Here is a 27692-nt window from a genome sequence, read left to right on the forward strand (position 1 = left end):
TCAAATTATATTATTAATTTCCATTCCATGAAAGACAGGGATAATATTACATAGTTAGCATCCAATAAATGTCTGATTGTAAGTAAATCTGCTAGTATTTAAGGTGCTAATTATGTAAACAATTTCACATCAGTTCTCTTAGCCTCCTATCATACATGGTTTTATCTCACTTAACCCAATCAAAGAATTACTCTCTTGGAAGAGGTATTAGTCTTTCATCTCACCAAACAGCAGTATATGTAGTATTACAATAACTGAATGACTGGTATTTTAAGAAGCTCAAACAGTTTAAATTCCCAAAGGTACCTTACTCCCAAAGAGCAGAAAAGACAACTGCAGATAACAAAATACTGTCCTTGTAAAATAATGCTGAAGTCATATAATTAAGAGAATGTGTCCCTGGAAAAAAGAAAATTAAAACAAGCTAAACAAAATAATACAAAGAACAATCATATTTATATAGTTTCAGGTTTTATTTTCATAATTATCTTCCTATAGAAGCAATAATCTGTATTTCCATAACAACACATTTAATATTCTACTCATCAGAGTTGGAAAAAATAGGAATAAAGCAGATTCCATACAGAAATACCATACTCTGTATATGTACAAATAAATTCAATATATTAAATCTATTTTATAGCTGGACTTCACTTACAATGTAACTGAACATTGAATATTAGATTCTGAGCATATTCATGCAAACTTCCACTTTGGTGAAAGTGATGACAGTGGAGTTCTGGAAGACAATTTTCCTTGTAAACACCAAGTTTTGCACTTTGGACTATGCTCTCAAGATAGAAACTTACGTGAGTGGAAAAAGAAAATGTATAAATGTGAAACAAATATTCCTTACCACATAGAATAACCCTGACAACAAACAATATCCCCAAGTCCTGGTTATTCAATCCTCACCATGGGCAGGAAGGGTGAAGGAGGCTGCACTTGGACACAGCCTTTTGTGTGGTTTAAAGCATAGCTGCGCTGCTGCTACAGAATGCACTTCATCATCACCTTTTTTAAAAAAAGTTTTCAGTACATAAGAAGAGTAAAATTAAAAATTTTTTTCCCCAAGACTTTAATGGGTAATATGATCTATACATAAATAGTCTACAATATCTTTAAAGTATTGCCAAATCTGTTTAAACAGATTACTAATTAGCTCAAATGAGCATCAATGTAAGACTCCAGAAGTTTCCGATTGGATCTAAAGGATACAAGCTGCAATGATGGGATCTTTGAAACACTGCAATGTCCTTAAATGCAAATGTCTACATATAGCTTGTTCATAGTTAATCCCAATATCATTAATAAAAATGAGATGCTACCTGAAGAACTATGCCAATAAATTAAGGAAGAAAAACATTAAATTTATTAGCATTTTGTATCAGACTTACAATAAAGACTGTATACCAACATCCACACACCCGAGACCACCTCCCAAAGGAGGATGTTATTCTAAGCTCTCCCACAGAACTGTGACTAAAATCACTTCTGATACTCCACCTTAGTGTTTTCAGAAAGTCTAGCAAAATTAAGCAACCTATACTCAAATAAGGTATGACTCTAAAAGAGACAGAGACAGGGCATGAATAAGCAGGAAATTACTCTGGCAGCGTGTACCTGCAGAACGCACACTGCTGGTGTTTGTAGCCTCTTTCCAATTAACAGATTATGAGATGGGTCTAAGCCACACAACAGGGTGAAAAAGGAATGTTTCGAAAACAGCATTTTAGGAAATAACTATAAAGGATCAATATATTGGCAGTGCGGTGTTTTAAATATTGTCTTTCTAAAACAATTCTTCCCTTTCAGCTAAGTTTTCATAGTATATAGCATTTTCCATGTCCAGTTATGACGGAGTTACAATCAAAATAAAATAAACAATCAAAATAAACTGTTTTGGAGGGAAGAAATATATCTGTATTAGACTGATGGAAACATTACCTCATTCTTACAATGTTAGAAAGATATTCATAGGCTGGGTGAGGTGGCTTATGTCTACAATCCCAGCACTTTGGGAGGCCAAGGCAGGCAGATGCCTTGAGCTTAGGAGTTTGAGAACAGCCTGTGCAACATGGAGCAACTCCATCTCAACAACAACAAAAAAAAATTAAAAATAAAAACATTAGCCTGGCGTGGTGGTGCATGCCTGTAGTCGCAGCTACTCGGGACTGAGGTGGCAGAATCACCTAAGTCCAGGAGAGGCTGCAGGGAGCCGTGATCGTGCCACTGCACTCCAGCCTGGGCAACACAGTGAGACCCTTAAAAAAAAAACAAAAAACAAAACAAACAAAGAAACAAAAAGGTATTCATTACCCATTAGCTCCTATTTGGTCAAGAACCAAGTAGATCTGAAGACAGTCACTGTATGTATTTTTTAGATAGAAGAAATACCCACACTTCAGAGAGGACTGAAGATATTTATAGATCACTTCAATATGCTACCCTCAAAATTTTTCAAACTCATAATATATAAGAGCTTCAATGCATCTTTTATTGGGCTAAATAATATTGTAAGGCTCAAAATAACTTCCTGTCCCCATCTCATCTCTGAAAAGACCTAATAATTTAAATGTATCTAACATCATGGGGGATAAATTTCCTTTTCAAAACAAAACAAATTTTAAAATAATTTGTCAGTAAACATCACCTTTGGCAGCAATTATTAAATGAAACGTAAAAAACAATTCACTAACAGTAACTTACAAGTGTCCAAGAGAGAATACCTATGCTTATTACCCCTTTTGTTTAGAACATAATTTATGTATAATTTGGCTTGCAAATTTTTTAATCAACTGTATTAAAACATGACAGTACATTTTCTGTTAATTCCTGCTGGTGTCTCAGAAAAGCTCTTATGGAAAGAAAAAGATATGCTTCACAGGTAATGGATACAATGAGTGATTTGGGAAGATGGTAACTAAAAACCAGTTAGGATCCAAAATCATGACTGTAATGAAGTACGGATATCCCTAATCTATTCCCAAGTCCTTGAAATGGCATGTCAGGATTTTACCTTTGTTTCCCTTTTCTTTTCAGCAAGCAAAATACTAGCATAGTCCTCCTGAGTATTCATCTTCCTCTTCATCAGCAGCCGTGGCAGTGACACCATCAGGCTTGGCCTGTGGTGTTGCGGGTGATTTCTTCTTGATTCCCCCTCCTGGAACCACCAAACTCAGGCCCAGCTTAGCATACTGTCAACAACAGAACATGTTCTTAAAAGCTGGATAACTAGAATCCTAACATGTTTTACTCAGCTCTAAAAAGACACAGCCTGGCTCCCCACCCTCATGAACACCAATTCTACCATTCAGATGGAAAAACAAAGCCCAACAATGCTGCTCCCCAGATGCCTCATGACCATGGTGGGACAGGTACACAACTAGTAAAAGTTTCAATTATAAATTTTTTTTAATTAAAAATTTAAAAATATATATATTTTCAAAACCTATGTAAGAAGTTATTTAGAAAAAAATTTATGTACATATACCATTATAATAAACAACTGAAGGCCTTAAGTTGATCTGATACTATGATGATACTCTAAAGGCCTAAGGCCAAACAGGTACTTACAAATCTACTGAAAAAGACAAACGAGAAAAAATAAAAACTTATAGTCATGGTTCACTTTATGTGCAAGACATCATGTGAGGATATTTCTCACACACTGACTAATGTATTCTTCACAACAGTCCAGCAAGACAGGTACTAGTGGCTTCATTTTTACAAATGAATTAATTGAGGCTTAGAGATAATTAATGACCTGCAACACATAGCTAGTCCTCACAGATTTTCATAGGTCTACTGAATTACAAAGGCCACTACAGAATGGGCCTCTTTCAGAGAGTCCGTCTAAAAGAAATGAATAAAAGCAACCTACAGAGGACAACAGATAGAGGAAAAGTTGAGAAATGAGCCTCAATTTTAAAATATGTATATGATCAACAGAGTTAGATGTGTGAGTAAATGGCTATAAACCACACAACTAACATCTATTTTATCTAAATCTATGGTGAAATTCAATGCAAGTGGTCAGTTTCCTTATGAGTAGTAGTTTGAGAAGAAAAAAAGAGGTAGGAAAAAAATCTCTTAAGTACATGGGTAAAAAATAATCTCACTAGAAACCTCTTTCTTTCAAGAGAAAAGATGAAAGCTATGCAAACGGGTCCACTTACATCATTGTCCATGTACTTGAAAAGCGGTGAGTTGCAGACATCTGACACCTGATCTTGGTCTTGCTGGTCATAACCTTCAAGAAGCTGTTCCAGGGCAGCACAGTCTTCACTGCCATTGAACCCAGGGATGCTGCAGTAAGCACAAATCACATGTCTTCACCTTCTCCTTAAAAGAACACATCTCAGGCAGGGATGATTCTGCCCCTGGCATGTGACACTGTCTGGAGACATTTTGGTACTTAAAAGTGTGGGAATGCTAGTGGCATCTAGAGGGCAGAGACCGGGGATCCCGCTAACCAGCCTACAGTGCACAGGACAGGCCCGACCACAAAGAATTATCCAGCCCAAATGTTAACAGTGTTGAGATTAAGACTGCTCATGTTAAACACCGAGAAAATTCCTCATTTTGATTTCTGTAACATAAATCTGATCATTTTTTCCCCCTTTTTCTTGTTCTTTTTTTCTTAGAAGGCAAATAAAATGACTAAAATGACTAAAGTCATTCACTTCCATGGAGGTCCCCAAGAGAAAAATACAGGAAAGGAAAAAAAAAAAAGGTGTAAAACATCCACTGTAAAAGGTGAAATGGTAGACGAGCACTCCTAAGATTTAGAAATGACAGTTTCATGGCCAGGAACGTGTGTCCTAGCAGCAATCTTAGTTGTAGAAACAGAGGTGTCGCCACTCCAAGTTAAGAGGGCCCAGACAACGTCTTACCTATAGCTCTCCCGGACACATCTTTCTGCAGCTACATAGTCATTTCTGTGTAGATGAACTAAGACTTGAGCAATTGTTTTCTAAAACAAAAGAGAGGATCACGGTCAAATTTACATCTGTTTAATAAAGTCAATATCCTGGCAGTATTGAAAACACCTGGAGTTTAACTTTCAGAGTCTTTGTTTGTATAAATAGAGATTTATAAATGCTATAGTAACTTCCACGGGACACCTGAGGGGAAATATCCTAGAACAGTACTTTTCCAACTCTCATGTCCTGGGATTTGGCTGCTTGGGGCAAGCCTGGGATTCACCCATTTCTAACAAATTCCAGGGGGCACTCTTGCTGCTGGTCTGGGGACCGCACTTTGACACAAGCCTTAGATCACAACCACATTTTAAAGAGAATCTCTTTCAAATATCTACACAGATTCAAGCTTGAAAAGTGAATAAAAAAGAAGTGGGGGGGACCCGTAACACCACAATGATACTTAGAATCCTTAAAAAGAAACTAGGAAAAAGATGTATGAGTGAAAACTTCAGATAACAGAAACAATGATAGTATTGATAAGTCAACAATAAAAGTAGTAATAAGATCAAGCATATGACTGATAAATTACTGGAAAAATAGGTCTTCATGAAGTATTTTTCCATCTTTTGGGGTTTGTTTAGGTAACTTTTACTGATCTATCTTTAAGTTCACAAAGTCTTCCTTCTGTCATCTCTGAGATTAAGCTTATCCAATTATTTTACTTCAATAATGTATTTGCCAGTCCTAAAATTCCCATTTAGTTCATTTTTATAGTTTCTATAAAAATAATTTTTCCTATAAAAAACAACAGGTCCTCTTTTCTATTCATTTCAATTGTGTTTATCTTTACCTCATGGAGCAACTTATAGTTGCTTCAGTCTTTATGTGATAATGCCAACAACCCTGGTCACTGCTGGGTTGCCATCAGTTGTCTTTTCTCCTGAAAACTGGTCATATTTCCAGGTTCTTGCATGTTGAGTAATTCTGGATTGTACTGTGAATGTGATGCTGCACAGCCTCTGCTTAATTTTCAGGAGAGTACGGATGTTTTCAGCAGGTAATCACCCCAGTTAGGTTCAGACTACATGTGGTGCCTTGTTTTTGGTGGATGGAAGTTCTACACTTAATTCAAATCCTTTGCTATGTGGCTTTGGGCCTGTTCCATGCATAAGCCCTTCAGAGGGCAGTGCAACACTTCGACAGTGATGAAATCTTAGCTCTCCAAGCTTTGCGCTGCACTGCTACTTTGAGGCCTGTCTCAGCACAGCTGAAGAGTAAACCCAAGACTTGTGTGGGCCACATCCACACTCAGGGGACTCCGTTTCCAGCTCTCTCCTTTCCAGAATTTTCTCCTTGCTCTCTAGCTCATTTTCCTAGTTCCTCTGGCAAAAGAGACTGGGGTCCTTGTGGAGTTTTATCAACCTGAGCCATCATCACAGTGTAGCTCCATGCCTGGGACAAGCTTGGAGCAAAGCCAAAGGAGAGGAAAACAATGGGACCTCTTCTCCCAGTGCTGGTTAGAAAGGCGGGGTTTCTTTTGGAGTTTTCATTGTTGCAGCCTTTGCTGCCCAGCTCCACAACTGTGGGCTTCTCTCAGGGTAGGGCAATGCTGCAAGAGGAAATGGAAAAAAACCCGAGAAACTCATTCCCATGGTGGTTGTTTCTCCACGTGTTTGCTCCTCTCCTTAGTCTGTTTTTATTTACTTTTCAGAGTTCAAGGGTGGTTGCTTTTGTATTTTATCCAGTAGTTTAGCTGTAATCAGCAGAGAAACAAGCTGTAGTGGGCTTACTCTATCTTGGTCAAAAATAGAGGCCCATGAAGTATTATTTTACAAAAACATAGAAATACCCATAGAATCCTTTCTTAGGTACTTATTCATACCAGTATAAAAAAATCATCTAATGTAATACCAAAAACAAACACTTTCAAAGAATACCTTATAACAAGTTGGATAATTCTCAATTTCCTTATAAATATTTTTTTCTTTCTGAATAGAGAGTGCTGCCTCATCAAACCTAAAACGAAACACAGAAATGTAAAACAAGCAGGTCTAAATGCTCTATAGCAGAGGTCCCCTGTGAAATGTACTTGACATCATAGATTGTAGAGACACCAAGAGGACAGGTATTATTAGCAGCTGCCCCAGGACCCAGGTTTCCACATACTCCGCTCATCTGGCTTACCTTTCAAATGTCTGACTCCCCACTTTCAGGCTGCAGGCTGACAGAAAAAGCAAAAGAACTCAAGGATGGGTTAGGTCAAACGGGGAGTTTTAAGCTTAGTAAGGACTGTCCAATAGCGAGTGTCACGACTTCTTCGTGATACGTACTTGAGACGATCTTCGATTAAATCACCCAAGATTTCTTTCCTCCCGACTGAAAGAACATCCAGACACCCAAGGCACTCGGTGCCTTCCCCCCACTGTGTCCCTCCATCACATACTCCACTGCTGCCCCAGTGGCCCTAGCAAGCTCTGAGGTGCCTAAAAGGGCAGCAGAGGGGAGGCAAGTTAGAGACCTAAACAAAAGCCTTCCTGCATCTTCAGTCTTCAACATTCATCTTTTCCATTGACCCTCATACATTCTCCTTTTCTTCCATTTTGCCCAAAGGCAGAATGAAGATGAAAGCAAGGAAAGGGGTCACCAAAACTTTTCCCCCTAACCCTCCAGGCCCTTACCCCTTTCTCATTCCCCCAGCCCTAATTCCATCAAACCCTAATTGAATCCTCCCCTCCCTGCAAAGCTGTAGTATACTCCAAATGCCAGGACTCCCTCAGTAGTACAACTTGAGACTGAGTGAAATGTACAGTCTTCAGCCACTGCTCTCATCCCAATAACAGTCCACGGTTATGGGAGAAACTACCAGGGTCTGGGCATTGGGAATACACACAACCAACAGCCAAAAGGGGCAAGAGTCTGTACTATCGGGATTCAAAGGGAGGTAAGTGGTATTGTAAACCAAAGTAAAAATACAAAAATGTTATGCTTGTTATGCTATATGCTCTATTTTTCTGTCTTTTTATTTTTTTTTTGAGACGGAGTCTCACTCTGTTGCCCAGGCTGGAGTGCAGTGGCGAGATCTCGGCTCACCGCAATCTCTGCCTCCCGGGTTCAAGTGATTCTCTTGCCTCAGCCTCCCGAGTAGCTGGGATTACAGGCGCCCACCACCACGCCCAGCTAATTTTTGTATTTTTAATAGAGATGGGGTTTCGCTATGTTGGCCAGGCTGGTCTCGAACTCCTGACCTCAGGTGATCCACCTGCCTCAGCCCCCCCAAAGTGCTGGGATTACAGGCGTGAGCCACTGCACCCAGCCTGTATGTTATCTTTTTAAAAATAGTGGCATGTACACACAGACACACACACACACCACACACACAGTGGCTTGGCTTATGCTATTATGGCTACTTACATCATGAGTTAAACTGAATCTTTATGGGATGCATGCTGGCAACTTAGTGCCTTATAAAATGACACTCATAGGAGAAATGCATTCTGAATTTCCACAGGTCAACTTGATAAATTTTTGGAACAAAGTCAATTTATAAGCTGGGTTTGGTAGCAGAATTCTAAGAGTGCTCCCGTTTCTTGCCCCTTGTAAACATTTCCTCTATAATCCCCCTTTAAGTGTAGGTGTGACCCTCGGAATATGATGGGCCATCCTGTGATTAGGACACAAATCAGCTGACTTCGAGTGAATCACTGTCTGTGTGGGCCTGACTTAATCAGGTGGGCCCTTCCTTAAGTTAGAGGCCAGAGTACTCCTGATGTCTCGAATTAGCAGCAAACTGCCATGCTGTGAACCACCAATGGGGTGCACACGGCCAGGAACTGAAGGCGAACTCAAAGCTAAGACCAGTTCCTGGCCAACAGGCAACAAGAAAACAGGAATCTCTTTCACACAGCTGCAAGGAAATCAATTCTGCCAACAATCAATGAGCTTGGAAAAGGACCCAAGCCTCCGGTGAGATCAGCCCCCTCCGACACCTTGATTTCGGCCTGGTGAGACCCTAGCTCTGCTACCTAGCTACACTAGGACCTAGCTACACTGTATCCAGACTTCTGGCCTCGTGAAACTGTGAGCTGATCAGTGAGTATTGTTTTAAGCTGCTAAGTTTGTAGCAATCTGCTATGCAGAAATAAAAAATTAATGCAAGGCGGACTACAGCTACATGTATCTGTATCATTTATAACTGTGACCCTGAGCTTATAACAGATCCTGTTTTATAAAATAAATTACGGTCAGAATATTCTGTGCCCGTCGTGTCTAGATTATATCATTCTACTAGCAATCTCAGTATTTTAAACTTTTCATATATTTAACTATAAAGGGTGCATTCTTTACACATAAACTGTTTATTTCCTTGACATAATAATAGCATTTCTTTGTGCTAATATATAGTTACCTAACAAAAGAGCCAAGCCCTTACGTGAGTTTGTAGTCGAAAAAGTTGATCGACATGCTAAAAGGCCATGAAATTAGCATACAAAGCCATCTATTTTTAAATGTATCCAGAAAAGTATTAGTTACTTATTATAATGAAACACAGATGCTTTCAACTTTTCCATCAGGTAATACTTAATATTCCTAACAAAATGACAAGAATCTGGTTTTGCTGAAAAAAGAATAAATTGTTTTTATCTTCCCCAAATGTAACAAAATTGAAACCCCACAGAAGTTATGTGCAAATGGCAGAAAACTGTCACAGAACCTCATTCATCCCCAAGCTTTCAACAGACATCTTCTACACCACAACTCAAACTGCTCCTCTGGCCCCAACTATTTCCTGAACTCCAAAACCTATTTTTAACTACCTACAGAAATGTTTAGTTTATGTGTCATATTCCCAGCTAAGTTTATTATCATCACCGATAAGTTTGTTTCTATATTCCTTATCTCAGTTATTAATGGCACCATGGACAGAACAGTTATGCAAGACAGAAACCCAGTGATTCTCCTTAATAGCACACATCCCACCCCTGAACATATACACACCCAACCCTCCTTGTGTTTAGGATCTAGTGACAGTCTCAGACAACTGGTGAGAAGCAGCTCTTTTCTTTGCTAAGTGAATCTTCTAGGAGGGATTTGGGTTCACTGAGACCACACACCTTGTCTCAGAGGCACAGACCTTCTCTCAGAGGCACAAGGTCATGATCAACTTGCTGGAAAGGTCTTTTTTTCTTTTCTTTTTTTTTTTTTTGAGATGGGAGTCTCACTGCAACCTGCGCCTCCTGGGTTCAAGCGATTCTCCAGCCTCCCGAGTAGCTGGGATTATAGGTGTGCGTCATCACACCCGGCTACTTTTTGTATTTTTAGTAGAGAAGGAGTTTCACCATTTGGCCAAGGCTAATCTTGAACTTCTGACCTCAGGTGATCTGCCTGCGTCGGCCTCCCAAAGTGTTGTGATTACAGGCATGAGCCACTGCACCCAGCCTGGAAAGGCCTTTTCTAAAAAGGAACAAGGGCACTGGCTTTGGACTGACTTTTCCCAGATGTAATCTAAATGAAACTATGAATCCCTTCTGAATTTTGACTCTCCAGAACTGAAGGAGAAGCAAGAGATTAATATATTAGATTCTTTGCTATACTAACATAGAAAGTATTAAATTAGGACATCTTACAGACTCATGTTAATGTAAAAACATAAGTGCACTAACTAAATATAACAAACATAAAACTTTAGACTCCATGCCACACAGTCTATTAGTAGATGTTGCTTGTGTGAAGCACAAAATTACCACCTGTTTAGTTCTTTTAGGCAACCGATGCAATCAAATAATAATCTAAGCACATAGTTAATATTTTCAATTATCACATAAATCATCTCAATAATCTCTCCATCACTATAAACGCTGCATGTTTTTTCTTACCCTGCACTATTTAAGTTCCCAATAGAAGTACCATGACAGTAGACTTAATTTTTTCATACCAAGGTACCCAGAAACACTTTTCAAAAGATCAAATTCCTTCATGTTCCTGCACAAATTTAAATTAATTTTTATATTGTTAATACACTTCAAAAATGTATTTCCATAACATTTTTGTTGAGCACAGTAGAAAGTACCATTTTAAAATACATTTTTCCTAAAAAGAAAAAAAAAACCCAATAAAACAAAGTCACGAATAAAAGCCCTAGATTTATAAATGTGCCCTTTGAGCACATCTACGCAGCATTCTCACTTCTGCTGCTCACTCAACTTGCATTCTCCCCTCTGCTGCTCACTCAACTTGCATTCTCCCCTCTGCTGAGGCTTTGAAGAATTTAACGCAGTAATTGCTTTAAAACAATGGCTTTCATCAGATGTGTCCAAACCGACTGGCAACACTGGTAATGTTTTGAGGATGATGGTGGCCCCCATCCCTAGTGGAGCTTTCTAAAGGAATATGCACAGGCAGCTGGAAAACGTTCCTCATCTGACCTCCCCCGAAAAGATCCTGGCCTCTCTCCTTTCCTGCTACTCCCTCTACAACACAGCTTTAGATAATCTATACCTTGAGAAACAAAAGGAAAGAAGATGTGGAAAGCAGAAATACTTCAGGGGAGCTGATGCAGTCTGGACTTTCACACAGGGCTGTCCTTAACTTCTGCCCCTTCCTGCACCTTCACTTCCTTCACCTTCCATGGGGTCTTATAGTAAGGCGCTTAGCGCTCTAGAAAGGCACTGGGAGTCTTGTCGGGGAGCATCAGGAGGTGAGAACAGATGAGAAAGGAGGTAAACTATGCTAAAACTTGCCTCCTGGCTGCCCTGAAAAGAATGAAGGACACTGTTTCTAAGACATGGGGCCCCTGCTCACAAGTCAGAACCTTGGTATCACCTCACAGTTCAGCTATTTTGCCACAGCCATAGCGCCATCACCAAGAACAGCTCTGCTGCTGTAACAAACACTTTCAGAAACTAAAGTGAACCATTTTTAAGTTGGGAATTGTCAGAGTTAGCATTTCATTCACTGATTTCTGGGAAGCGACAAGTAAGTAATAAGATGAATAAAGATAATGATCCTGGACTGACATTTAAATTAAACTTTCCTTCATGATTAAAGTCCTAATTTAAAAACAAAATGAAATTTCTATTCCATTTAGACAAAAAAATACTACTCAGTGAAGGAAGGTCCTATAAACAAATTAATCTAAATGAGATTGTTTAATAGTTAATTCTAGATTAATTTATTCTCATATTACTCTAGACCGGTTTAAATTGTATTTCAGAATCTGCAGTCTTCACGAAGAAAAAATTTAATTCAGTCTCGGATAGGATAGATTCATCAGTCATTTCTATTTTGATTCCTTGACATATTAAATGGATCTTGGGTGTTTTCTGTTACTGGGAAGCTTTGGACAAATTTCAATTAAGATATCTGCAGACTTACAATCTCCTAGAGATGTTTATCTTAAATATTATTGATACAGAATTTTATTAATGAAAAAAATTGTTTACTAAAAGTAAACTGAGATAAAGTAAAAAAACAAAAGGAAATCCCAATAGGATTTTAGCTTTCTGAGGTTCAACTATTTGTGCTTCAGGTCATATGTGAAACGATAACAAGGTAAATATTCTAATAACGACACTATTTGTCAAGAACCTGTCAATTTTCATGGGTGAGTGTTTATGCATCTTTGTCATTTATCCTAATATTCTTATTTTTCCTTGAGAGAGATATTATAATCCAACCAAGTAACAGATGAAGAAAACTGTTCCCTTTCATGTTGCTGAGCCAGGGTTCAACCAATAAAAGCACAGTGCATGATAAATTTGGGCATTACACTTTCAAAAAACAGCAGATCTTTTAATATCTAATTCAGTGTGCCTACTGTCTAGTAAATGTTAATATTCTATTGTGTGGCCTGGTGTGTCCACAGCTTATACCAAAAAATTAACAAGCTATCCCCCAAATTACTTTCCAGTTCCAAATGTGGATTCAAAGTATAGTTAAACACACAGCAATAGTTTTTAAAGACATACCTACGTCCTCGTACTAGTAGTCTGGAGGCTTTTCCTAGTAATTCAACTGCCTGTCGTAAGCGTTCTTCATTCTGAAGGAATCAAAGAAAAACAAGTGTTGGCTGCTTTAATGTTGAAATGTTTTTATCCCCTAATATTTATTTTGTAAAGAAGTAATGGCACTGGATCAAGGGGGGAACACGAAAGCTGCTAGTTCATTTCACTACTCTCTAACAGAAAAGAAATAGCGTGCAACTGTGAGCAGGGAAAAGTTTTAAAAGTAGCCACTGCACTTCTCTATTTTCCTATATATTATTAATCTAAACATTCTAAGTAATTAAAGAAAAAAATAAGATTCAAACTTACTTCAAACACATTAGCTGTCTGTTGATATAACTGTACAGCCTTCTCTGGATCAACATTTTCTATAAGCCTGAATTAGACAAGAAAACGTGTCTTACACGAGAAATGGAAAACTTGTTTTTCAGGGACCTCTTTAAAACAAAAAGACAAGACTTCTATGCAGAGACTTGTCCATCTCACACTCACTTTCCAGCTCGCTCCAAAGCCATGGCTGCTGTGTCTGGGGTGCCGTTTTCTAGATACATCATGCTGGCTTTCTCAATTAGCTGAACGGCCTCTGGTAGTTTCTGCATCTCCTTTGGGCAAAGGATACAGCAGACAGGTCAGCAAATGCATCAATTAAAGAAAAACAGAGTTAACAATCTGAAATGCAATTATTTTTTATTTTAAGTTCTGGGATACATGTGCAGAATGTGCAGGCTTGTTACATAGGTATACATGTCCCATGGTGGTTTGCTATACCTATCAACCCATCATCTAGGTTTTAAGCCCCGCATGCATTAGGTATTTGTCCTAGTGCTCTCCCTCCCCTTATTCCCCAGCCCCTGACAGGCCCAGGAGTGTGATGTTCCCCTTCCTGTGTCCATGATTCCCACGTATGAGTGAGAACATGCGGTGTTTGGTTTTCTGTTCCTGTGTTTGTTAGTTTGCCAAGAATGATGGCTTCCAGCTTCATCCATGTCCCCGCAAAGGACATGATCGCATTCTTTTTTACAGCTGCATAGTATTCCATGGTGTATATGTACCACATTTTCTTTATCCAGTCTATCACTGATGGGCATTTGGGTTGGTTCCATGTCTTTGCTATTGTAAATGGTGCTACAATAAACACACGTGTTTACTGTATAAACATACGTTTTTATAGAATGATTTATGTTCCTTTGGGCATATGCCCAGTAATGGGATTGCTGGGTCAAATGGTATTTCTGGTTCTAGATCCTTGAGGAATCCCCACACTGTCTTCCACAACGGTTGAACTAATTTACACTCCCACCAACAGTATGAAAACTTTCCTATTTCTCCACAGCCTGTACAGCATCTATTGTTTCCTGACTTCTTAATCATCGCCATTCTGACTGGCGTGAGATCTCATTGTGGTTTTGATTTGCATTTCTCTAATGATCAATGATGATGAGCTGTTTTTCATGTTTGTTGGCTGTATGTCTTCTTTTTCTACAAGGAACTTAAATTTACAAGAAAAAAACAACCCAATCAAAAAGTGGGCAAAGGATATGAAATGCAATTATTTTATCCCTAATTCATGAAAGTAAATGACTCAAAAACATTGTATAGCAATAAATATATTTAAAATGAAATGCTTCACATGATTACTCTCCCAATCAAGCTTCATTAAACCCAACCAAAAAGGTACCAGGTAATTTCTACACAGAGTTCATCATCACTTCACAGACCTTTGGGAAAGCTATGAAAATAGAAAAAACCAAAAACCTTGCTCTTTACTGTTTTCTAAGCACTTCTTATTCTTTAAACATTTACCAAGTCCCTACTACATACAAGACCTATGCCAAGGATCACAAACTGGCAGCCCAATGACTCTATCTCACTTCCAAGTGTGTTTTGCTTGATCCATGCAGTATTTTTAAATTAGATACTTTCATGAAAATTGTTTTATGGCTTTCTTCAAAAAAATATCAAAAGCTACGGCATCAGCAGGCTTGCATCCCTGTACGGCAACAGGCTGGGGCTGGGCAGCACTGTCCCGCCACATGAGCATGTACCTCCTGGCGCTTCTCCCCGCTTTTCACTTCCAAATACCCTCCACGTCCCAGCTGCTCATTCATTTTAGTTATTCCTGTATACCCTGAGTTCATCTGAGTTTGCAACCCTCTTCCATGACTGATAAATTCTGTATCTTACTATTAATCTATACATCTCAGGATCATGCAGTCCTAATGTGTAATATCTCCAAATCAAACATTTTAAAAATAAACTTAAAAAAAAACACCATTTAAAAGCTAGTTATAAAGTTTACATAAGCAACTTATTTAGTGTTGACTTGCTGTATCTTAAGGTAGGCTCCACACTGACATCTCATGGGTGGTTTACAAATCTGCCTATTCAGTCCCTTGCTAAGTTGACAAATTCATTAGGATACCCTTAACAAAACTGGTCTCATTTTCGCCAACCCAAAAACATAACTTTATTATTTAGCTATGGAAACTAACAATAACACAGACTGAAAGATACTGTATGAAATAAGACTGCTATCATTCACTCAAGCAGAATGAAATGCTAATACATTTCCAAACCTCAGTGAAAAAATAAAAACAATACTTTTTTTGTTACAAAACCAAAAGTCAATGAAAGAATCCGAGTCTACAATATCTGCTGAAAAATATCTGAATGAACAGGGGAGGTAAACCTAACAAAATCTCTCTCAGACACATTAGTCCTCAGGGTCATTTTGGCTTTTAAAGAATACAACTGAACCTTGAACAGCAGAGATTTAAACTGTGCTGGTCCAATTATACGCAGACTGTCTTGCTCCTCTGCCACCCGAGACAGCAAAACCAACCCCTCTTCTTCCTCCTCCTCCTCTTCCTCCTCCTCAGCCCACTCAAACGTGAAGACTATGATGAGGATGAAGAGCCCTATGATGCTCTACTTCCACTTAAAGAACACTAAATATATTTTCTCTTCCTTACGATTTTCTTAATATTTTCTTTTCTCTAGCTTTATTTTAACAATACAGTATAAAACATATTCCATACAACATACAACATATGTACTAACTGACTGTTTATATTATTGATAAGACTTCCAGTCAGTAGTAGGGTAGTGGCTCACGCCTATAATCCCAGCACTTTGGGAGGTGGAGGCAGAAGTATCACTTGAGCCCAGGAGTTTGAGCCCAGCCTGGGCAAAACAGCCCAAAAAAATTAAAAAATTAGCAGGGCATAGTGACATGCACCTATAGTCCCAGCTACTCAGGAGGCTGAGGTGGGAGGATCGCCTGAGTCCAGGAGGTTGAGGCTGCAGTAAGCTATGATTGTGCCACTGCAATCCAGCCTGGGCAACAGAGCAAGATCCTGTCTCAAAAAAACAAAAACAGGCTATTAGTAAAGTTTTTGGGGAGTAAAAAGTTATATGTAGATTTTCAACTGCACAAGGGGTTGGCAACCCAACCCTTGGGTAGTTCAAGGGTCAACTGTATTTCCTCCCCAAATATACCTACCCACTAATTACATATATAATGTGAATCTACAACATAAAAGCATTTGGGAGGATAAAAAAACCACAGGAACTATTCGTCACGAGTTTTACCCAGTAGATAGAACAAAAAATACATTAGAAGGCAGTAAAAATGGCATCCGAGTCCTATTTGTTGTTTAAAAATTAGCAACTACATCTTCCTGTTTTTGCATAAAATCAAGTGAGGCTGTGAGTAAGAGGTCCAACCACAATATTGATACTTCTCCATAAAAAATGATGAGCTGCCTACTTAAAAGTTATACCCTCCACCATAAATATGCCTATTTTCAATGGCTGTGTGCCAGTGGAGCAAACAGGATATGAAATCACAGCAGTCATCAAGTGACAGAACCAAAGGTTGATCCAACAAGTTTCTGTGGCTTCCCTTGTGCATCTGTCTACAAAATGGCACTCCCCAAGCCTTTCTGGTGAATCAATGTGAAGGTTTGTATGACAAACTGGTAGAAATTTTAGCCCACAGAATTGTGGACCACGTAGCTCAGGGGTCCTGTGCTCCCAAGACTGTCCAAAGGCATTTAATTTAAATATAAGACAATGCCAGAAAGCATTTTCCTTCATCTGTTTCCCTATCCACTAAGTTAATTTTCTTTCATTCAAAGTAGTGCCTTTCCAACCCTCAAATTAAATAGATACTTGAGCAATGGAAATGATGCCTGAATAATAACTTTTGATGAAGATTCAAGTCTTAGTGCAGCTGTTGTAATATAAACTGAGGCTGTGAGAATTAGAGTGTTTGAGCATTTCTTAAACAGGCACGAAGTACACTAAGAATGTAACAGCCACCTGGGAGCTTCCTAATTCTCAGAGGAAAATGAGACACAAGAAGACCAGAGCAGATCCCCAGCTTCTTTGGCCGTAAGAGAAACTCTATGGTTTCAAAGGAACTGTGGTTAATAACCTAACTTGCAGCACCAAATACCAATTCAGTTGCATGTTTGGCCAGAAAAGCTTTATTTCAATGGATATATAACAGTTTATAATAAGGAAGCATCATAATTTATTTAAACACTTTCCTATTATTATTATTACTTTGAGACAGAGTCTCGCTCTGTTGCCCAGGCTGGAGTGCAATGGCACGATCTTGGCTCACTGCAAACTCTGCCTCCCGGGTTCAAGCAATTCTCCTGCCTCAGCCTCCCAAGTAGCTGGGATTACAGGCGCCCGCCACCACGCCCAGCTAATTTTTGTATTTTTAGAAGAGACAGGGGTTTCACCATGTTGGCCAGGCTGGTCTCGAACTCCTGATCTCAGGTAATCCACCCGCGTTGGCCTCCCAAAGTGCTGGGATTACAGGCATGAGCCACTACATCCAACCTCACTTTCCTATTATTCAAAATTTAGATAATTGCCATTTCTTCAAAAAACAACCTGATGCATAAATCTTTGGTCTCTCTCTCTCGATGACAGATTCACAGAATTGAAATTCCTGGGTCAAAGACTATAAAATCTTTTAAACTAAGTATGTTAACAGCTATTACTAACATTCTTTAACTTTTCGGTATTTTTTATTGTCTACAATGAGCATGTGTTCACTAAAAAAATCAGTAAGTTCACATTATAAAAGTCATAGAAATTAAAAACAAAAGCTTTACTAAGGTAAAAGTTCTTAAAAACAAAGCTTTATAATAAATACTTGAAAGTAGCTTTTACCATTTTAGAAAAAAACATTTTAAAAAAAGAAAGACAAACACTTCATTTCAACTGCCAGCTGGCATACTTTGAAAGTCAGCATCATAAAGTAGTATGTTCTGTCTCACCACAGCAAGACATTAATTCCTGGCCTGCTTTTGAGGAGCAGAAGTACAAACAGTGGCACAGGTACATTAGTTGGAATATTCCATGCAGAATGAATTAAAGTAGCAAAAGCTTAAATCTGTGGTTGTTTCTGCTGCCAACTGTTATTCACATAAGTAAAAATCTCTTCTATAACCCATGTATGATAATTTTTTAATATTTATAAAATTTTACTACATTTAGATGTCCTTCTCAAAAGTAGAGAAACTTCCCATAGAGCTCTTTTTATAGCAATATACATCTATCCTGGTTACAGAGCTTAGAACATTAGTGTTCCCAGTTCACTCCAATACATTTTCTCTGAAATTTCACTTTTAACATTCCTTAAGACGTACTGAATGTATTCTATGGGTCCAACTAACGTTACCGTGGACAGAAAATCTTAACTTAGCACCTCTTGCCTTACAGTAAGGAAGCTTTTCAACTTCAACATAAATTCTTGTTTAACACCTTGTAGTTAATTCATTTTACCTGCACAACAATTGTGACATAACATTACTGACCTTCAACATCATTCCAGCTTGCTCATAAGCTCTGCAAAGAGAATATAATTTCTCTGATGAAATCTTAACGAAATAAGGGGTAGAAGAAACTTTCTGGTGAGGAACTACTGGTAAGGAAAGTGACTTCAATTACAACGGGCTCATGCACAATGTATCACTTCAGGCTTATATTACCACACAATATAATTTTTTATTCTTTTTTCGTGGGGAATAATGGCTTAGAACATCAGACATCTGAGTTAAAGAGATTTTATTTTGCAGATGCAAAATTAAGTAAGGCTCAGTAAGGTTAAATTAATTTCCATCTGACAAACCTAAACCTAAGTTTTTTTTTTGTTTCTTTGTTTTTGGGATGGAGTCTTGCTGTGTCGCCCAGGCTGGAGAGCAGAGGCACGATCTCAGCTCACTGCAACCTCCATTTCCCAGGTTCAAGCAAGTCTCCTGCCTCAGCCTCCCCAATAGCTGAGATTACAGGCACGTGCCACCACATCCAGTTAATTTTTGTATTTTTAGTAGAGACGAGGTTTTTCACCAAGTTGGCCAGGCTGGTCTTGAACTCCTGACCTCAAGTGATCCGCCTGCCTTGGCCAACAAATAACTACTCTCCACAAGGCAAGAGAAAACTTCCTGTTTCATTTCCACAGGCACCATTAACTATCAAACAGAGGAAAAAAGAGATCCTAACTTATTTTTTTTCCCATAGGCTACTGAACAAAATGCTCCTAATAAAATATTATGGCAAATTTAATTTAAACTCTTTACATCTTACAGTTAGGAGTAAGTCTTGGTTTTTAAGGTTTAGGTAAAAACTGAAGCAAAGAGAAATGATTATTATTTAAATCAATACAAAATTTATAATTTGGGAAAAAATTACCAACCTACAGAAAAACAGCAACATTTAAAACATAATTTGCAAATACATGAAAACATGAAGAATACTTACTTGGCAGCATGAAAAAGACTGAATGGAAGTAACGAAGTCAAAGTTAAGGAAAAAAGAAAAAAATTAATAGTTTCTACAGATCATCTATTTAAAGACAGTTAACTAAATCACTGACCCAGTTGGTTCCAAAAGACAAATCCTACAAACCGGTAAAAAAGAAGTAATTCAATACCTGTCGATATAGTTTAAAACTATATAATTCCCAAAACCACTAACAAAACACTGCACAGATTTTAAACTATTTCTATTATGCAATAATCTGAAGTTTTACTGAAGTACAAAGTTATTATGACTACAGTTTGCAAGTAAGAAAAACATTTTTTATTGATAAGTTTGCAAACACCTCAAGAAAATGTACTGTTTTAAACTACTTATAATTTTTATTTCAAATACCTAAGGAAAACTGTATTTAAAAAAATTGATACAGTAGTTCACGCGTTTTCAATACCTGTGCTACTTCTTCATTCTTCAGCACATGTCTAGAGACTTACTTTACTTCATCCCAAGTAAAACCATCATCAAGTAAAATCACAAACAATAGAAAGTAAGTATTGTAGCTCTGCGAACCAGTGTGGACCTTATAATCAAACTTCATTATAAACGCTCCTTCACAGTTTAAAAATACAGAATTTTTCTAATCATTTTCTAATTTAAAAACATTTTACTTCACAGGTAGTAAAGTAAATTTACAGCAAGAGAAAACAGCTTGTCAAAATCATCTAATTGTTTAATTTCTTTTTAAAAGTTGAAAAAGATACGCCCTATTATTTTCATGGGCAACAGCTTCCCTCAGGCAGGCATCTTTTGCTTGCTCAAACTGTTTGGCATTTTTAAAAGCAACAGCTGAAATAGAAAAAAAAATTGACTCTCTATTTCCATCATTAAAAACCTCAAATGAATCATTACTGAAATCTGCATTTTATATGAAGTATTACAAACATACTTACTTCAAATACTTAGGAAGTATCCTAAAACTATAAAATATTACTTTTTCTAAAGCAATTTCCTTACAACTTTTCCAATTATTGGTAACTTACGAGTATTTTTAAAACTTTTTCTTTTTTAATTGTTGACTACTGGCAACAAATCAGTGTTTCTTCCACTCAAAATCAAGAAGTCTTTCTAACACCAACACTCCCCAATACTCCCCCGTAACCGGCAGATTCTTCAGTCACAAAAGACAGCACCTTACTTCACCAGTTTTACCTTTAAATGGTATTTTGGGTATAGGTCATTCGATTAGGTAGAAACTGAAGGCCAATAAGCACATTTAACAGTTTTTTATAATAAACCTTCCTTTTGGCACAATCTTTAAATGTCTAACAATGCATTTTTTTAAAAAAACAATCTTTTATACTGTTTACTATCTATGAAAAAGATGTCTCACTGTTCAAACAGCTAAAGTATACTGCAAGCTGTTTTAAAAGTGTAATCATCAAAACAAAACAGGAGTGCTTATAACATATGATCTTACAAATTCTGGAAAACTTATCAAGGGTTGCTTACAAAGAAGCAAAAAGCAAAATGCTTTAAGAAAAGTGCTATTCGTTAAAAACACTCTTAAAATTCTCTTTAATAAAATGTGAAAACCAAATACTGAAGCTATTCCCCTCCCTGCTTTTCCATATGTTGCTTTTTAAAAAATTTATTCTGATTAAATAGATTTTCCATAAGCCCTTAAAGAAAATAAACAAAGGATGCTTCAGCGGGAAAATTTCATCTAAAACATTTATTTTTGAATGTAATTCATGATCTCAGAGGGGCAGAAAACAAATCTGTGTTAAATTTCCCTCACAGAGGAAACTTGCAAAATGTTGTTCCCTTCTGCTACAGAAGCCTCCTTGCATGAGTAGTCCATAAAACTCATACAAAGTTTGAACTTTTAATAATTTTCAAGTATAAGATAAACAATTTGCATGATGCAAAAAAACAGAATTTACTCAGATTTAAATAAAAGTACTGAAGACTCATTTGCTGTTTAACCAAAAGCACTTGCCCCAGATGATCTCTATGCTAGGCTAACAAATGTGATAAGGGCTATCGCTGAAATACAACTGAAAATGTGTTCAAGGTACTTCAAAATTTTGTTATATTTATACTCCAAATTATCACAGATATGCTTAAAGCTATCATTCTGTAATTCAGAATGCTAAATTTTTAGTAAATTCCCTTTCTGTTGCACATTTCAGATTGTTTGTATCTTATATAAAGATAAATAGATTAAAATATGTATATAGCTTAACACTTCATGAACACTGAACAGATACACTCAAAGTGAGGTTCATAAAAGACATAAAATACCAAGCAAACATATGATTTGCATATCTGCTTAAGATGAGGCTAAGTTAACAAAAAATTTAACAAATTCCTAATTCAATAGAAAGTATAATAGAGAAATACGGCAAAGCTCACGGATATAGTATTCAAATAACTGGAGTTAAAGAATATATAAGCAACGCTAAAAACCCACTACTGTGTATCACCAACCCCGCCCCATCCCTGCTGTCACAGACAGCAGGTACCAGGAACTCTGACTCAGCTCTCAACACATCTGAAAATAACAAGTGGAAAAAACCTCAAGGGCTTGCACAGTTGTTTTGTTTGTTTTTTAACTATTAAAGCCTTGTAGAAAGCATATGAGTAAGTATTATGGTGAAATGAAGTTATCAGACTATTTTAAGATTACATACTGGAGCAACTGGACTATAGTCAAAAATACCTGCTTTTCCATATTCAGAAGCGGCACTGTCATAATCTGGCTTCCATTTTAAAAAACCAGTTTTCAGGCTAGAATGAAAAAAACACACAGTTAACAGGAGTTACCAACCACATTTATAAGTCAGATCTCTGCTTGTAATGACCTTCTAGGTCTTTAAAAAAAAAAAAAAAAAAAAGGAGAAACCATCAGGCACAAACTCTGTGTCACCCGCCTCCATCCAAACTTAGGCCTAACAAACACAACCTCACCTCTTTCACTCCCACTGTCACAGGTACGTAGTTTTCCTCCTAGAGGTTCTCAATTCATGGTCCCTGGACCAGCACCATCAGCACTGCCTGGGAACTTACTAAAATCGTAAATTGTTGACCCCATCCCAAGCCTACAGCACCTCTGAGGTTTAACGAGCCCAAAGGTGCATTAAAGCTTTAGAACCTCTGAAGCACAGTATCGACAGCAGAGGGATTCATGAAACTGACGCACAGAAAAGAGGCTAGAGACATAAATGGAGGCATCATAAGCATATGTCAAGAGCATAGATGAGATCAGATCCCCTAGTGAGACTGCAGAGAGAGAACAGAAAGACTAAGGAATACAATCATTCAGTGAAACAACAGAGGAAGTACGAAAAAAAAAAAAAAAAAAAAAGTGAAAACTCGCCACCCATAAACAAGAAGGATAATCAGAAAGGGAAGGATATTACAAAAGCCAAGAGAAACTGCTTTCCAGGATCACTACTGGCTTCTTGGATGCCAAACCAAAGGACAATCAATTTTGAATCCTTATCTTACTTGCCTTTTCCTCAATAATTTTTTTCTTATTTTAAAATAATTTCAGACTTAGTTTAAACTAATTCAGTAACGGTCAAATTTGGGTGTGCATAAAAATTGCCCAAACCATCTTAAATTCTAAATTTCATTCAATTAGTGAAGGCCTGCTTGCATAGAACACTGCTTGCTTCAAATGACTCAGGGGAGTATCTTAACTGAAAGATGAGGAATCTGTATGAGCCCTCAGAATTACAGCCTTCATTGTGTGACAGCCATGGGAACTGCCACAAAGTCATAGCTTCTTTTTTTTTTTCTTGAGATAGGGTCTCGCTCTGTCACCCAGTCTGGAGTGCAGTGGTATTATCTCGGCTCACTGCAACTTCTGCCTCCCAGGTTCAAGTGACTCTCGTGCCTCAGCCTCCTCAGTAGCCGGGATTACAGGCTTCAGCCACCACACTCAGCTAATTTTTGTATTTTTAGTAGAGAAGAGGTTTCGCCATGTTGGCCAGGTGGTCTCGAACTCCTGGCCTCAAGTGATCCGCCCACCTTGGCCTCCCAAAGAGCTAGAATTACCGGCATGAGCCACTGTACCCAGCCAGCTACAGTAACGTTTTTTGCCAATTAAATTTATTCAACATATTTAGCATCTAAAACTTGTTTGTGTATATAGTGTTACAAGATTCAAATTAAAATAAGCAATTTTTCAAGCTTACCAAGAATTTCACTGTTCAGAAAAATAATATCCTTAAATTGTGGTGTGTCTACTCAAATCTACAAAATTGAGGAAATATGCAATATGCAAAATGCTAACCCTCTGTTCCTATCCCATAACAAACATTACATTCTGTATATTAACATAATTTTTTTAATCCCACTAAAAACAAGATACAATCATTCGGTCGCCTAATGTGCTATACACGGAAAGACCCAGAGAGTTTAAAACTGGGCAAACCATCCCAAGTCACATGAACACCACTAATAAGGAAGAAAGATATACAGCTAATTTAGGTTTAGCAGCCATACCTGTTAGTCCTTTTGACCTTTTTCTCCAAAGAATCAATAAGGAAACTGACCAATTTCCACAGAAAAAAAGAAAACAGCAAAATTACCATCTGTGTGGGGATCAATTTACAAAATTACTCAGCAATATTGAACTACATCATCATTAGAAAATGGAGAAAAATCAAATATCTCCTAAGCTCCTGGCCCATTTTTCCTACCACCCACTGAGTAACTCTGTCTAGCAGCATTTCAAACTTAACACTTCAAGCCTGAACTCCACACCTCCCCGCCCCACCTCCCTGCCCCAGACCTACCCACCAATCACATCCATTAATCTATATCCCCTATCTTGGCTGAAGGCCTCTCCCACTCGTCTCCCAAGTTAGAAACCTAGGAGTTAACTCTTCATCTCTACATGCAGGCACCTCATTAAAGCATGTCAACCTTACTGACAAACATCGCCCAATCCTACCCCTGTACTGTTATTTGAATTCAGGCCATCACCACCTCTCCCCTGAAGTCGACAACCCACTAACATGTCTGGCAGTACCTTCATGGGAGAGTCACCTTTCCTCCTCTTCCATTCCCCGCATCCTGAGCATATTACCTTTTCCTTGCTTCCTATCTCTACCATACCACACTGAATACTTCTATTCTAGCACTGAACATCCTATTTTTAGTCCTCTGTTAACTTGTCTGCCCACCTGTGAATTCTAAGCTCTTGAAGAAGGGACCACTTTTGGTTACTCCAGTATCCTCTGTGGCTGGTACAGGTACACAGAGACAACTTTGTAAATGTTCGTTTTTCGTTTACTGAATATGTCAAAGTCCATTCTCCACACTGCTGCCACATTTCTTTTTCTTTTCCTTTTTATTTATTTATTTTTTTGATACAGAGTCTTGCTCTGTCTCCCAGGCTGGAATGCAGTGGCGCGATCTCCGCTCACTGCAACCTCCGCCTCTAGGGCTCAAGGGATTCTCCTGCCTCAGCCTCCTGAGCAATTGGGATTACAGGTGTGCGCCACCACACCCGGCTAATTTTTGTATTTTTAGTAGAGACAGGGTTTCACCATGTTGGCCAGGCTGGTCTCGAACTCCTGACCTCAAGTGATCCACCCGCCTCAGCCTCCCAAAGTGCTGGGATTACAGGCATGAGCCACTGGGCCCAGCCTGCTGCCACATTTCTTTCACCAAAAGCAAATCTAACCGAGTCCACTGGTTGGATGCCTACAATAGCCATGTGAGAAGCTGTCCCTTCACAGTCTGGCCCCAACTCTTTTTCACTCCAGCTCGTCCCCTGGCACTGTGACTACACTACATTCACTGTTCCCAGAGCACATTTTCAGGCCCGCGTATAATACATACTACAGGTTGTGCACAGAATCTCTTTCACAAGATTTCCCCTCTGTCTAAAACATTCCGTATTTTTCAAGCCCTGCTCACAAATCATCTCCTCCTCAAATTTTCTCAGGCAGAATAAACTTCTCCCTCTGGGTTACCTATGCACAGTTAATACAGCTTTTTTGTGGTCCCTATTCCACACACTATTCTTATTACAAATTTTGCGTTTGCTCCCACTAGAAAGCAGAATGTTGTGGGAACCTCCTGCACCAGGAGAGCCCCAGTACCTTACACACTGACTGCCTCGAGTGATGTGATAGAGCTTGAGTTTTTCCACTGTTTGAAAACTGGCTCTGCGATCTTTCACCTGTGCAGTCTGGGGCAAGTCGTTATGAGGCTTCCCTGAGTCTCATTTCCTCTTACGAAAAATTAGAATCTCTATTTGGAAAGTTATTGTGAAGATCTCAGCTTATGAAATTATGTATGTGAAGCACCCACCACAGAGCACAATGCTGACTTTTTCTTTTTCTTTTTTTTTTTTTTTTTTTTTTTGAGACGGAGTCTCGCTCTGTCGCCCAGGCTGGAGTGCAGTGGCGCGATCTCCGCTCACTGCAAGCTCTGCCTTCCGGGTTCAGGCCATTCTCCTGCCTTAGGCTCCCGAGTAGCTGGGACTACAGGCGCCCACCACCACGCCCGGCTAATTTTTTGTATTTTTAGTAGAGACGGTTTTCACCGTGTTAGCCAGGATGGTCTGGATCTTCTGACCTTGTGATCCGCCCGCCTCGGCCTCCCAAAGTGCTGGGATTGCAGACGTGAGCCACCGCGCCCGGCCCACAATGCTGACTTTCTATTAACTGTAACTGCCAGATAAAAATGCACTGGAGTAATGAAACGGGGGGAAGAGTCTGCCAAAAGGATGAATTAAGGAGAATCAGTTCAGTCCCACAAACATTTGCTGGGTGCCTACTACGTACTGTACCAGAGGTGGCAGGACACACACATTAAATGACGGAGGAAGCACAGTCCCTGCCCACAGGGACAGTAAAATGCCAGATGACAAAGGTTCACCGAGGAGTTTTTGGGGTAAACCTATGGTCCCCTCCACACAGGGGGCTCTTCTAGGGCGGTGGTTCTCAACAGAGCGATGTTGTTCCCCAGAGGACATTTTGGGTTGCCACAAATGGGGAAGAGATGCGACCGGCACCCAGCAGGTAGAGGCCAAGGATGCTGCTAACGAGCCTCCGATGCACAGACAGCCCCCACCACAATCTTCAGGAGCAAAGCGCCCAAGTAGAGAAGCCCTCGCCCCGCAGCACTGCGCCGGGTCCCCGCCCACACCGGCTCTGGGGAGCGGACTTCCGGCGGGGTGGACCCACGGCGCTTCCCGAGGCGCAGCAGAGCTGACCCCGACCCCGGGAGCGCGACCCCGGGAGTGTGACCCAGAGGACACCGAGCCCCGGCAGCCCCGCGGGCACCAGCGCGCCGAGCCCCCTCAGCCCTGAGCCCTCCCTCCCGCCCCCCCGGGTGCTAAGGCCGCGCCAGTGAGAGATGAACCCGGCGTCCACACACAGGCCCCCGGAAGGTTCTCACTCACTATTTCTCTGCTTTGGCGAGGTGTTCCAGCCCCTCGTTTATCTTCTGAGCCGCCATCTCCACAGTCAGGTCTCTGACGTGGAGAGAGGGTGACCCTGCCTCTTCCTCCGGCGCCAAGAATCCGCCCAAATAGGCGTGGGAACGCCGAGGAGGAAGCTAGTGCAGCGCGACAGTCGAGCGGCTACGGAGGACCGGAGGGCCCAAGCCGCTGCGACGAAGCGGGGCTGGGAGCCTGCCGGTGCGCCCCGCAAAGAGACATCGCGCAGGCGCAGCGCGTCAAGGCTGGCCTCACCTAGGGCATCTAGCGCAGGCGCGGTGAGATACTGATGGGGCGTATTCTTTCATTCAACATTTGCAAAGCACCTAATACGTGTCAGGCACTATTTTAGATGCGGGAAGATCAGCGACAAAAACTCCCGCCCTCTTGAAGTCTTGCTTTTTCATTGATGTGAAACTGCTGTGGATCCTGTTTGTAGGGTTAATTGGCCTTATAATTTATTACATCTGAAGTTTCTCTGTATGACAGATAGAATAGTATTCTTCTATCCATTCTGCCTTTTGGGTA

General features: G+C 39.4%; 1 protein-coding gene across 2 annotated transcripts; it reads right to left on the bottom strand.

The window, feature by feature from the left end:
- Positions 1-454: 454 nt before the first annotated feature.
- Positions 455-27369, bottom strand: NAPG (NSF attachment protein gamma). 2 transcript variants are annotated; one of them, XM_004059187.4, is made up of 12 exons: positions 27129-27369; positions 22425-22492; positions 20464-20548; positions 19706-19723; positions 18763-18793; positions 13418-13527; positions 13235-13301; positions 12890-12960; positions 6863-6941; positions 4896-4975; positions 4179-4308; positions 455-3197 (listed from the first exon to the last, which is right to left on the bottom strand). In XM_004059187.4, exons 1-12 carry the CDS (start codon positions 27182-27184, stop codon positions 3054-3056), a joined length of 939 nt encoding a protein of 312 aa, XP_004059235.1. In that variant the 5' UTR covers positions 27185-27369; the 3' UTR covers positions 455-3053. The 2 variants fall into 2 exon arrangements, with proteins under 2 accessions (XP_004059235.1, XP_063555452.1); XM_063699382.1 differs by lacking the exon at positions 27129-27369 and adding an exon at positions 24215-24459.
- Positions 27370-27692: the final 323 nt, after the last annotated feature.

The sequence above is a fragment of the Gorilla gorilla genome, chromosome 17, assembly GCF_029281585.2.
Source record: "Gorilla gorilla gorilla isolate KB3781 chromosome 17, NHGRI_mGorGor1-v2.1_pri, whole genome shotgun sequence".
In the NCBI taxonomy this organism is placed as follows: Eukaryota; Metazoa; Chordata; class Mammalia; order Primates; family Hominidae; genus Gorilla; species Gorilla gorilla.